A 12,676-nucleotide genomic window follows, 5' to 3' on the forward strand; every position below is an offset into this window, starting at 1 on the left:
CACACCATCAAATGATGGAATCTTTAGGGACAATCCCAAGGTCACTGGGTCAAGGTACAGAACCTATGGGAATGAGCCAAAAGCCACTGCCTCAAGTCACAGAATCTACAGAAATGCTACAAGATTCATCACTGCTTCAAGATGTGAAGTATATGGGGATGAAGCCAATGCCACAACTTAATGTTATGGATTCTATGAAGTTATCCCCAGGATTGCAAAATTTGAAATCTGGGAAACTGATCTTGGGACTAGAGTTGCAAAATACAAAATCTATAGACATAACCACAGGTTCAATTCCACAAATGGTAAAATATGGACAGCTGATCCCAACTATGAACTCTATAGAATTGGCCCCAGAACTACAACTGCAGAGTATAAAACCTGATGAGTTGGCCTCCATACCACAGCTGCAAAGTGAGAAATCTGTGCAGTCAGCCCCAGGGTCTCAGCTTCATGGTGTGAAATCTATCCAATTGACCCTGGGACCACAACAGCAAAATGAAAAACCTGCTGAGTTAGTCCCAGCACCACAGTTGCAAAGTAGGGAATCTATAGATTTTGCCCCCAGTTCACAGTTGCAAGGTATGGAATATGTTCATTTGGCCCTACCATCAGAGTTTCCAGGTATAAAAACCGTGGAGTTGACTCTAAGACCAGTACAAGAAGATATGAAATCTGTGGAGTTTGCCCCAAAGCCATGGTTACAAGATATAAGATCTGAGGAGACAGCTCCAGTACCATTGCTTGAAGATGTGAAAACTCCTCAAATGGTAGAAAGTAGGAGGTTGATTCCTGACACACAGGTAGAAGACATGAAATATGAGGAACTGATCCCAGGAGCACACATTCAAGCAGTAAAATCTGTAGAGTTGAACCTCAAACCGAACCATCAAGTCACAGAACCTGAAGGATTGACCCCATGGCATCAAGCTTCAGAATCTTTAAGGATGATCTCAGAGCCAGGATATCCAGAAACAGAAGCAAAGTTTACCTCTGACACTTGTCACCATGCAAAAGAATCTAGGGGGTTGATACAATCATCTTTAGGAAATACCCCAGGGCCACTGAGCCAAGCTTCAGAATTTATGCAGATGAACTCAATGTCATTCCAAGGTACTCCTCTTGAGCCAATGTTCCAAAGTGTAAAAGCCATGGGGGATACTCCAGTGTCACAGCACACAATACAAGAATCTTTAGAGTTGGTACCAGGATCAGAGATGCAAGGTATGAAATCAAAGATGTTGACCCCAGAGTCCCAAGGTATGAAGTTTGTTCATCTGAATCTAGGACCATATTCAGAAGTTATGAACTATGAGGAGTTGATCTTGGAACCACAATTTCAAAATGTGAAATCTGTGCCATTGACCTTAGAACCACAGTCCAAAAGTATAAAACCTGAGGATTTGACTCTAGGGCCATTAATGCATGATAATTTTGTGGATTTACACGTGCCACTGGAAGAATCTAGTAGGTTAATTCCTGAGACACAGTTACAGCATGTTGAATCAAGGAAAGTGACCATGGAACCACATTTACAAGGACTGAAATCTGTGGGTCTAACTTCCAGACCAAGGCATCAAGACACAGAGCCTGCAGAGTTAGCTGCTGAGATCTGCCCACAAGAGGAAGAATCTGTGAAACTGATCCCACAGCTAGTCTTGAAAACTGCTGGGGTGATGCCTAGGCCACATTTTCAAAAATTTTCAGAGATGACTCTAGGTCAAGGCTATCAAGATACAGAAACTGTGAGGCTGACTTCTGAGGCTTTGCCCCAAGTAGCAATAACACAAAAACCAACAGGTCAAGTTAGAGAATCTACAGGAATGACTCCTCTAAGGCCACATCTTCAAGTTACAGAGTCATCAGAGATACCCCTAAGGTCAGAATATGAAAACACAGAAACTGTGGGGTTGGCAACATTTCCAGTTGAAAACATCCAGGAGGTAATACCAGTACCAACATATTCAGAAGAAGGATCTCTGGAGTTGACTTTAGGACTAGGGATGCAATATGAGAAATCAGAGCCACTACTGCAAAATTTGAAATATGTGAAGTTAATCTCTGAGTCATCCCCATTAGTGGTAGGATCTAAACAGTTTATTACAGGACGAAAACCACATGTTATGGAGTTGACCCCAGAGCCACAGCTCCAGGGAGTAAAGTCTAGGCAGTTGGAGCCAGAGCCAAAATTACAAGATGTGAAATATGTTAATTTAATTCAACAGTCAACTACTACCAGAGTGGTAGAATCAGAGAAGCCAATACAAGAGCCAGTGCTACAAAGCATGATATCAGAGGAATTGAGTAAGGAGGCACAGCTCCAAGGGCCACAGCTGCATAGTGCAAGATTTTCAGAGTTATCTCCAGAGCTGCCACTTCAAGGAGAAAGACCTATAGATTTAATCTCAGGGTCTCCACATCATGGTGTGAAATCTGATGAATTGACCCCAGCTTCCCCAGTGCAAGAAATAAAATTGTCAGATTTTATCCCAGGACCAAAACATCAAAGTGCTGTATCTGTACAGTTGACTGCAGAATCACAACCTCAAAGTATGAAATTTATGGAACTAAACTCAGGACCATGCTTGCAAGATATCAGATTTTCTGATTTGACCCCAGAACCAAAGCATCAAGGTTTCAAACATGTGCAGTTTATACCAGGAACACAGCTTCAAGACATAAAGTCCGTAGGATTTGTAACAGAGTCATCTTTGCAGTTAAGTCAAGGGCTCCCAGTTGAAAATATGAAATCTGTTCTGTCTGTTGAAGGATCACAGTTTCACAGCTTGAAATCTGTCAAACTGACCTCAAAACTACAATTTCAAGATGTGAAATCTGAGGAACTGAACCTAGGGCCAGGGCAGCAAGATGTCAAATTTTCTGAATTGACTTCAGGGCCAAAGCTTCAAGGTGTCAAATCTGGGGAGCAAACCCCAGGACCACTGTTTCATAGTGTGACTTCTGTGGAGACAACTCTAGAGTTAGGGCTTCAAGATTCTAAATCAGCAAAGATGTCTCCAGGGCTTCAAGGTGTGAAACAGGTGGGGCCATGGCTACAAGATGTCAAATTTTGTGATCTGACATCAGGAACTCAACCTCAAGGTGTGAAATCTTCAGAGTTAAACTCAACGCAACAACAACAATATGTGAAATTTTTTGAGTTCACTCCAGAGCCAAAGATGCAAGGAGTAAAATCTATGAAGTTGACCCCAGGACCTGAGCAGCAAGGGGTTAAGCCTGAGATGTCAGTACCAGAGCCACTGTTTCAAGGTGTAAAATGTGTGGCAGTAGACCAAATATCAAGCTTTGAAGGTGACATTTCATATAAATTAGTCTCAGAGCCACAGATACCAGATGCAAAATCTATGGAGTTGACTCCTGGACCGCAGTTGCCAAGTGTAAACTATTCTGAGTTGACCAGAAGACCACAGTTACAAGTTGTGAAATCTTCTGAATCGATCCAAGGATCACAGTTGCAAGATGTAAAACCTGTAGAGTGGATCCCAATCTCAAAGCTTCAAGGTTTACAATCTGAGGCGCTAATGCCAGAGCCACAGCTGGAAGATACGAAATCTGTGAAGTTAACACCAGGGCCACATTTGGGAAGTATGAAATCTATGCAGTTAACATCAAAGCCACAACTGGGAAATGTCAAATCTACAGTGTTAACCCTTGGGCCACAGGTGGGAGATGTGAAACCGGTAGAGGTGACCCCAGGCTCAAAACTTCATGATTTGAAATCTGAGTTGTTGATCTCAGAGTCAGAGTTGAAAGATGTGAACTCTGTGGCCTTAACTCCAGGACAATGTCCAAGAGGTATGAAATCTACGTTGCTAACCCCAAGTCCACAGCTGGAAGTTAAGAAATCTGTGGAGATAACCTCAGGGCCACAGATAGAAGACGTCAAATCTGTGAAACTCACCTCAGATTCCAAGCTTCAAGGTGTGGAATCTGATGAGTTGGCTCTGGGTTCAAGAAATCAAGGATTAAAAACTGTGACGTTGGTCCCAAGGATACAACTGCAAGATGTGAAAGCTGTGGAATTGAAACTTGGACAAAGGATGCAAGATGAGAATTCTGTGTTTTTTGCACCAAGGTCATTGCTCCAAGGGCCTCAACTGCAAGGTATGAAACCTCAGGAATTGACTACCGAGCCACAAATGCAAGATGTGAAAATTTTGGAGATAACCCCACGTTCAAATCTTCAAAGTTTAAAACCTGTAGAGAAGACTCCAGATCCAGAGCTGCAATTTGTAAAATCTGTGAAGTTGACCCCAACGCTAAAGAAGCAGGTAGTAAAATCTGTGTTTGCAACCAGAAGACAAAAGTTTCAAGGAGTAAAATCTGTGGATTTAGCCCCGAGGCAACAGCTTCAAGAGATGGAACTTGTGAATTTAACTCCTGGGCCAAAACAGGTTGGTGAGATATCTGTAATCTCACCAGAGCAGCAATGTGTGAATTCAGAGCCACTGAAGAGAGGGTCTAAGTCAGAAGATGGGATGTCTTGGGAGTTAACTCCAGAGCTAAAATTTAAGGAGAGAAAATTAGTAGATCCCAACTTTGAGTTAGAGTTGAAAGGTAGGAAATCATTTGAATTGATTCTAGAATCAAATATTCAAGGTGTAAAATCTAAAGAGTTCAAACTTGAACCACAGTTGCAAAGTATAAAGTCTCCCAAGTTGACCCCAGGACCACAGCTGCAACAAGTGAAATCCTCAAAGTCAACTTCAGAGCCACAACTTCAAGGTGTGAAAACTGTGGAGTTAAAACAGGAGCCACGGCCTGAAAGTATGAGATGTATTCAGTGGATACCAGGACCTGAGTTCCAAGGTGTGAAATCTGTAGGGTTAAATCTTGAGTCACAGTCTCAAGGTGTCAAATATGTAGAGTTGAAATCTTCAATACAGTTAAGAGATGTGAAGTCATCTGAATTGCCTCTGGGGCCAAAAATTCAAGGTGCAACATATATGAAGTTCAACCTTGGGCCACAGTCGCAGAGTGTGAAAACTCCTGAGTTATCCCCAGGACCACAGCTGCAAGAAGGAAAATTTTTGGCATCAACCTCAGAGCCACAGCTTCAAGGTATGAAAACTGTGGAGTTAAACCAAAAGCCACAGCTTGAAAGTATGAGAACTGTTCAGTGGATGCCTGCACCAGTGTTTCAAGGTGTGAAATCTCTGCTAAATCTTGGGTTGCAATCTCAATGTGTCAAACCAGCAGAGTTGAAACCTTTGATACAGTTAAGAGATATAAAGTCATCTGTATTGACTCCAAGGCCAAAGCTCCAAGGTATACAATCTTTGGCATCACTCCAAGAACCTCAGCCTCAAGGTCTCAATTTGAAACCTTGTCTACAGTTTAGAAGTAAGAAATCATGTGACCTGACTTCCAAGTCAAAGCTCTGTGATACAAAACCCATGATGTTCAAATCTAGGCTTCACTTGCATGATGGAAAATCTCCTAAGTTGATCCCAGGACCATGGTTTCAAGAAGTGAAACCATTACCGTCATCCCCAGGAACACAGCTTCAAGGTGTGAAGTCTGTATTGCTTACAAAAGAGCCACAGTTTCCTGAGGTGAAATCTGGGGTATTAAGCCAAGAGTCACAATTACAAAGTGATAAAACTATAGAGTTGAACTCCCCACTACACTTGAAAAGTATGAAGTCATCTGAGTTGACTCTTCAGACAGAGCTTCAAGGTGTAAAATCTGAGGATTTCAACAGTGGGCCACAGTGGCAAGGTCTAAAATCTTCTAAGTCACCACTTGAGACAAAGTCCCAAGATAAGAAATTTACTGAGTTAATCTCTGACTCACAGTTGCAAGGTACAACATTTTCTAAATTGACTGTGGGGACAAAGATTCAAGGTGTCAAATCTACAGATTTCAACCCTGGGTCATTGTTACAAGGTGTGAAATCTTCTGGATGGACCTCAAAGATAAAGCTTCAAGATGTAAAACATGAAGAATTCAGCCCCAGTCCTCAGGTGCAAGTTCTGAAATCTTCTGAGCTGATTCTGGGATCAAAGCTTCAGAATGTGAAATTCGTGTTCAACTCTGAGCCACAATTGCAAAGAGTGAAATCTTCTAAATTAGTCTCAGACTCAAAGTTTCAAGATGTGGAATCTGTGAAGTCCAAATCTGCGCCACCATTGCAAGGTGTGAAATCTTCTGAGTTGATACTGGGGACAAAGCTTCAAAAAGTGAAATCAGTGGAATTCAAGTCGGGTCCACAGTTGGAAGATATGAAATCTTCCAAATTAATCACAGGTATAAAGCTTCAAGATGTAAAATCTATGAATTTCAGGTCTGGACCAAACTTGCAGGGTATGAAATCATCTGAAGTTATCCCAAGGGAAAAGCTTCAGGGTGTGAAGTCTGTAGAACTGAAACCTAGTCCAAAGTTACAAGGTGAGAAATCTTCTGATTTGACTCTGGGGAGGAAGTTTCCAGGTGTGAAATCTGTAGAGTTGGACTCAGGCCCACACTTACGAGATATGAAGTGTTCTGAGCTGATCATGGGTATAAAGCTTCCAGATGTAAAATCTAAGCGGTTAAGTTCTAGACCACACTTTCAAGTTATGAAATCTTCTGAAGTGATCCCAGGGACAAAGCTTCAGAAAGCGAAATCGGCGTTCAACTCTGGACCACAGACACAAAGTAAAAAATTTTCTGAGTTGATTCAACAGACAAAGCTTCAAGATGTGAAATCCTTAGAGTTTAACTGTGGACTGAAGTTACAAGGTGGGAAATCTGATTTAACCCAGAGGAGGAAGCTTCAAGGTGTGAAATCAGTGGAGTTCAACCCTGGACCACAGAGACAGGGTGAGAAATCTGATTTGATGCTAGAGTGGAGGCTTCAAGATTTGAAATCTGTTGTTCCATGGTTGCAAGGTGTGACATCTTCAGAGTTAACACCAGAGACAAAGCTTCAAAGTGGAGAATCTGTGGAGTTCACCACCAGGCCAGTGTGGCAAGATATGAAACCTTTTGAATTGACTCTTGGTACAAAGGTACAAGATGTGAAATCTTTGGGGTTTAACTCAGCTCCACAGTTACAAGACAGGAAATTGTCTATGTTGACACCAGAGGCACACCTTCAAGGTGTGAAATCTATGGAATTCAACCCTGAGGCAAAATTGCAAGGTGCAAAATCTTCTGAACATATAAAGCTTCAATTAATGAACTCTACAGAGGTCAACCCTGGTCTAGAATTTCAGGTTGCAAAACCCTCTGAGTTGGCCTTGGAGTCAAAGATTCATAGTGGAATATTGTCTGAGATCAGTGGTAGAAAGCAGTGGCAAGATGAGAAATCTTATAAGTTGAATCCATGGCCAGAACTTCAAAGTGTAAAAGTCATGGTGTTCAATCCTGGGACACATTCGCAACATATAAAATCTTCAGAATTATGCAAAGGGACAAAGCTTCAAGATGTGAAATCTTTGGAATTCAATCCTGACCAACAGTTGCAAGATGTGAAATCTTCTGATTTTTGTCTGGGAACAAGGCTTCAAGGTATTCAATATTTTGAGTTCAATCCTGGACCACAGTTGCAAGAGGTAAAATCTGAGTTGAGCACAGAAATGAAGCTTCCAGATGAGCAATTTCTGGAATTCAAGCATAAGCCTAAATTACAAGGTGGGAAATGCTCTGAACAGAATCCAGGGCCACAGCGTCAGTGTATAAATTATATGCCATTCAACACTGGGTCACAGGTGCAAGATATAAAGTCTTCTGGGTTGAATCCTAGTCCAGAGCTTCAAGGTAGAAAATCTAAAGTGCTCTGCATTGGGCCTAATTTGCAAGGTGTGAATTCTTCTGCATTCATTTCAGAACCAAAACTTCAGTGTGTAAATTCTACTGGATGCAACCCTGGGCCACATTTGCAAGGCACAAACTCTTCTGAATTAAATTCCGTTTCAAAACTTCAAGGTATGAATTCTTCTAAGTTAAATTCAGGGACAGAGATTCAAAGTGAGACATCTATGGTGTTCAACCCTGGACCACACTGCCAAGGTCTGAAATCTGAATTGGGTCCAGGGTCAAAGTTTCTAAGTGTAGCACCCACAGAATGCAATCCTGGGCCACAGATACAGTGTGCAAAGTCTTTTGAATTGAATCCAGAGCCAAAATTACAATGTTTAGATTCTATGGGGTGCCAACATGGACCACCCTTGCAAGGAGCAAAATCTTTTGAGTTGACTTCGGGGAAAACATGTCAAGATATGGGATCTGAGGCAAATCCAGGCACAGAGAATCAATCTGAGACATCTATGGTGTTCAATCCTGGACCACATTGCCAAGGTCAGAAATCTGAATTGAGTCCAGAGTCAAAGTTTCTAAGTGTAGCACCTACAGAATGTTACCCTGGGCCACAGATGCAGTGTGCAAATTTTTCTGAGTTGAATCCAGAGCCAAAATTACAATGTTTAAATTCTATGGGTTGCAAATGTGGGCCACGCTTGCAAAGTGTAAAATCTCTTGAGTTAACTTCAGGGACAAAATGTAAAGGTATGAGATCTTCTGATTTGAATCTGGGGCCAGAACTTCAAGGTATAAAATCTATTATGTTCAGTCCTGTGCAGCATTTACACGATGTAAAATGTGAATTGACTCCAGGGACAAAGTCTCAAGGTATAATCTCAACAAAGTTCAACTCTGGTGCACAGTTGCAAGGTGTGAGTTCTACTGGGTTGAATTCAGGGTCAGAACTTCAATACATAAATTCTATAAAGTCTAATCCAGGGCCACAGATGCAAGGCATGAAACCCTCTGAAATGAACCCCGGGCCAGAGTCTCATGGTACAAAATCTATGTTGTTCAACCCCGAAGCACATTTGCAAGATGTGAAATCTTCTGAGTTAACTCCAGAGACAAAGTTTCCAGAAGTCCAATTTTTGGTGAACCACCTTGGGGAACAGCAACACGTTGTGCAGTCTGTGTTCACTTTGGGCCCTCAGTTAAATGGTATGAAACCTATGTTATTTTTACCAGAGCAACTGCTTGAATATATAAAGTCTGTGAAGATGAACAAAGAGCCATTGCTTTGTGGTACAAATTCTACGAAATTGATTTCAGACTTTGAGCTGCAGAACTTGAAATGGAACGTGTTTGCACTAGAGCCACGTTTTCAAAAAGTGAAATCTGTGGAGTTAAATCCAGAGCCACATCCTCAAGGTATGAATTCTGAGGAGTTGCCTTCACACCTCAGGCAGCAGAGTGTAAGATCTGTGGTGTTTGCACCAGAGCAATGTTTTCAAGATGGGAAATCTCTGGAGTTGAAACTGGAGCCACAGCCTCAAGATGTGAATTCTAAGAAATTGATCTCTTGCCTCAGGCAGAAATCTGTAGTGTCTGTATCAGCGCCATGTTCTCAAGATGTGAAATCTATGAAGTCAAACCTATTGCTACAACCTCAAAGTGTGAATTCTTTAGGGTCATCATCATGCCTCAGGTCACAATGTGTTAAACCTGAGGTCTTTGCACCACAGCCATGTCTTCAAAATGTGAAATCTGTAGAGTTGACACCAGGGTCCCAACAACAAGGTATGAATTGCCAAGAGTTGACTTCAGGATTGCAAGGTATGAAATCGGTAGTGTCAGCACCAGAGTCAACTAAGAAGTTCATACCAGGACCAATGTTGACTAGTGTCAAATTTTCAAATTTGTCTCCAGAATCACAGCAACAAGGTGTGAAATATTTGGCGTCTACTCCAGAACCAAAGTTGCAAAGCATAAAACATGTAAAATCTAGGATCTTCCAGGCAGGATCAGGGGCTCGAAGAGGCCTTACCTGGCCTGTCCTGGGCAGGCAACGGAATGTCTGGGAGAGTCGCTCCTGGAGGCAGCGACTACCTAGAAAATACCTCTCCAGTATGCTAACGCTGGGGAATGTCTTGGGGACCAGCATGGAAAGGAAGCTTTATTCTCAAACATCTTTAACAGAAAGAGCCACTGCAGATACCTGTCAATCTATTCAGAATTTATTTGGGGTTCCAGTTGAATTGATGGAATTTTCCCAGAGTCTGCTTGAGAAGGGTCAAGGTACTATTTCTCAGCCTTCAGTGGTCAAAAACTACATTCAGAGACATACTTCATGCCATGGTCATGAGAAAAGAATGGCCTTAAGGATGTGGACACGTGGCTCCATGTCCTCCATAATACAGCACTACTCTGGCACTAGAGTGAGAATAAAGAAAACAAACTCAAAGCCCTGTGATATATCCCAGGAAGTCATTCAGCACATGCCTGTTTCATGTACAGGGAGTCAGCTTCCTGCCCCAGCAAAGTCAGAGTCTTCCTTCAACGTATTTTTTGCTAGGAGAGATTCTGTTCCAGTGGAAGAGAGTGAGAACTCACAGGGTGATTCACAGACAAGGATTTTTGAGTCCCAACACTCCCTCAAGCCAAGTTATCTTCCCCAGGCCAAGTCTGACTTCTCAGAACAGTTCCAGCTTCTACAAGATCTGCAGCTAAAAATAGCAGCAAAACTGTTAAGGAGTCAAATACCCCCCAACGTACCTCCACCTTTAGCTTCAGGTCTGGTTCTAAAATACCCTATCTGCCTACAGTGTGGCCGATGTTCAGGATTTAATTGCTGCCATAAATTACAGGCCACTTTTGGAACTTACCTTCTTATCTATCCACAGCTTCACCTTGTAAGCACTCCTGAAGGCCATGGAGAGATCAGGTTGCATCTTGGCTTTAGGTTGCAAACTGGGAAAAGACCCCAAGTCCCAAAGTATCATAGACGAGATAGACCCATCACACCAAGGAGCCTTAGATCAACATCACTAAGGAAAGCTAAAGGCTATACTCAAGCTTCCAAGAGTCCTACTTCTACAATAGATTTCCAGTCTGGGTCTTCCCAGTGTCCTGCTCCTATACAAGTCCACATCAGGCGAAGGCAAGGTGGCAGCCCTGGCCTAGTAGAAAAGACAGAAATTAGAGAGCCTGGACACTATGAATTTACTGAAGTTCACTCTCTATCAGAGAGTGACTCTGAAAGCAATCAGGATGAAAAGTGGGCTCCTAATTCCTCTAAGGAATTACCAAGCCAGTTAAGAAGGAAGATGAGTGGAGCGTCTCAGACAACTACTGCCTCTTTAAAAAGACAACCTAAGAAATCCTCCCAACCAAAATTCATTCAACTCCTTTTTCAGGGCCTAAAGCAGGCATTCCAAACAGCACACAGAATTATGGCTTTGGTTGGGCAGAAGCCTGAGGACAGGACAAGGCCAGACTATTTCTGGTCAAGCAAAAACTACCTTCCAAAACAAAAAGCCAGAGACTATTGCTTATCAAGAGATATCAAAAGACACAGGATGCCAACTCTCAAGCTAAGGCCAACAGACGCAACCATTAAGGAGGAGAGCACATTGTGGGGAGAAACAGACCAATTCAGATCAGCTCAACAACCAACAGGAAATAGCTCTTTCCAACCCAGACCTATACAACTGCCCAAGCCCATAGTTTCCCAAAGAAGTACCACTCTCAAAAACACCTCAAGCAGCCAGCCTTTGGGTCCTGCTCAAAATGAGAGTAATAGCAGAGCTAAGAAAAACTTTAACAGAAATGAAATCTCTAGCCAGGAGTCCAAGAACTCCAAACCAGGAACCAGAGTTCACGCTGGAGGGAGACTCTTACATGGTTCCCCTATGAAGAGAACCTCACACAGTCACCTTAAAGAAAAGTCCACACACAAGGAACGAAACCACCACAGCTTCTGTAGGGAAAGAACCCCATGGAATTCTTCTGGAAGGAGCCAATATAGTCCCTCTGAGAGGGGCCACCGAAGTGCCTCTGAGAGGAGCCATCGCAGTCCCTCTGAGAGGAGCCACCGCAGGGCCTCTGAGAGGAGAGGACACAGCGCTTCTGAGAGGAGCCACCAAAGTCCCCTCAAGGAAAGACTCAAGCACAGCTCACCTACGGAGAGGCCCAGATATAGTTTGGGTAAAGATTTCAGGAGTAACTCAAACATGTCTCCTAGAGACCACACCAAAAAACCCCAAAGGAGGGCAAGTTTGGAGGCCTGACGCTAGAAGATGGGAAGAGACCCGCCCCAGTTATTCATTGCCTCGCTCAAGTCTCCACCAAGCTGCCTTTTCCTGGCTTCTTTCCTGCTCAGCCACTGGCTTCCACTTCCTGCGCCCTCAGCAGTGAAAGAGCTTCTACTTCTCTCTACCTGAGGGGAGGGAGGGAGGGAAGGCGGGAATGGCTCTGTCATTTCCCTAAGATAAATAAACGGGTAATAATTGACCTTCCTGTGCACCTAGAAAGACCACTCGTCGTGCCCGGTGGAGCATGGGGGCGTGGAGGGGCAGGAGAGGTAGTGCAAACGGAGGGAACGAGACGGAGGGACTCCGAGGCCAAGCAGAGGCTCCAACCCCCAAGCCCCAGTTTCCCGGGTCCCACAGCGCACTCCCGGGGCGGGGTCTCAGAGGAAGTGTGTGTGGGGCGGGGGTGTGGGGGGCTGGTCACGTGACTCGCCCTGCCGCAGCCCCCTCGGAAGCTGAGAGACGGAAGTAGACGTTCGGCACGGGGCTCGCGGCGCCGACTCCACATCCGGGAGCGGAGAGGAGAGCGGAAGTGGCGTTGATCTGGCCGGAGCCCTTGGGTGAATTTGTTAGGCGTGGAGAGGGAGTGATGTCTTCCAGACTCGGTGCAGTGCCCGCCG

The 12,676-nt window shown here is 43.7% G+C and overlaps 2 protein-coding genes across 5 annotated transcripts in view; both read left to right on the forward strand.

The window, feature by feature from the left end:
* The window catches only part of SPATA31H1 (SPATA31 subfamily H member 1), a 33,757-nt gene extending 21,722 nt beyond the window's left edge, over positions 1-12,035 (forward strand). Inside the window, exons 6-9 of the mRNA XM_061210869.1 lie at positions 569-5,910; positions 6,160-8,304; positions 8,995-9,177; positions 9,676-12,035. Of these exons, the coding sequence (XP_061066852.1) occupies positions 569-5,910; positions 6,160-8,304; positions 8,995-9,177; positions 9,676-12,035 (10,030 nt within the window). The remainder of the gene's footprint in view (positions 1-568; positions 5,911-6,159; positions 8,305-8,994; positions 9,178-9,675) is intronic.
* Positions 12,036-12,570: 535 nt separating this feature from the next.
* The window catches only part of ZNF512 (zinc finger protein 512), a 38,074-nt gene continuing 37,968 nt past the window's right edge, over positions 12,571-12,676 (forward strand). For all 4 annotated transcript variants that reach the window (XM_061168736.1, XM_061168738.1, XM_061168739.1 and 1 more), the window contains exon 1: positions 12,571-12,675. In XM_061168736.1, the coding sequence (XP_061024719.1) occupies positions 12,646-12,675 (30 nt within the window). In that variant the 5' untranslated portion in view covers positions 12,571-12,645. The remainder of the gene's footprint in view (position 12,676) is intronic.

Source organism: Eubalaena glacialis, chromosome 14 (genome assembly GCF_028564815.1).
Source record: "Eubalaena glacialis isolate mEubGla1 chromosome 14, mEubGla1.1.hap2.+ XY, whole genome shotgun sequence".
NCBI lineage: Eukaryota > Metazoa > Chordata > Mammalia > Artiodactyla > Balaenidae > Eubalaena > Eubalaena glacialis.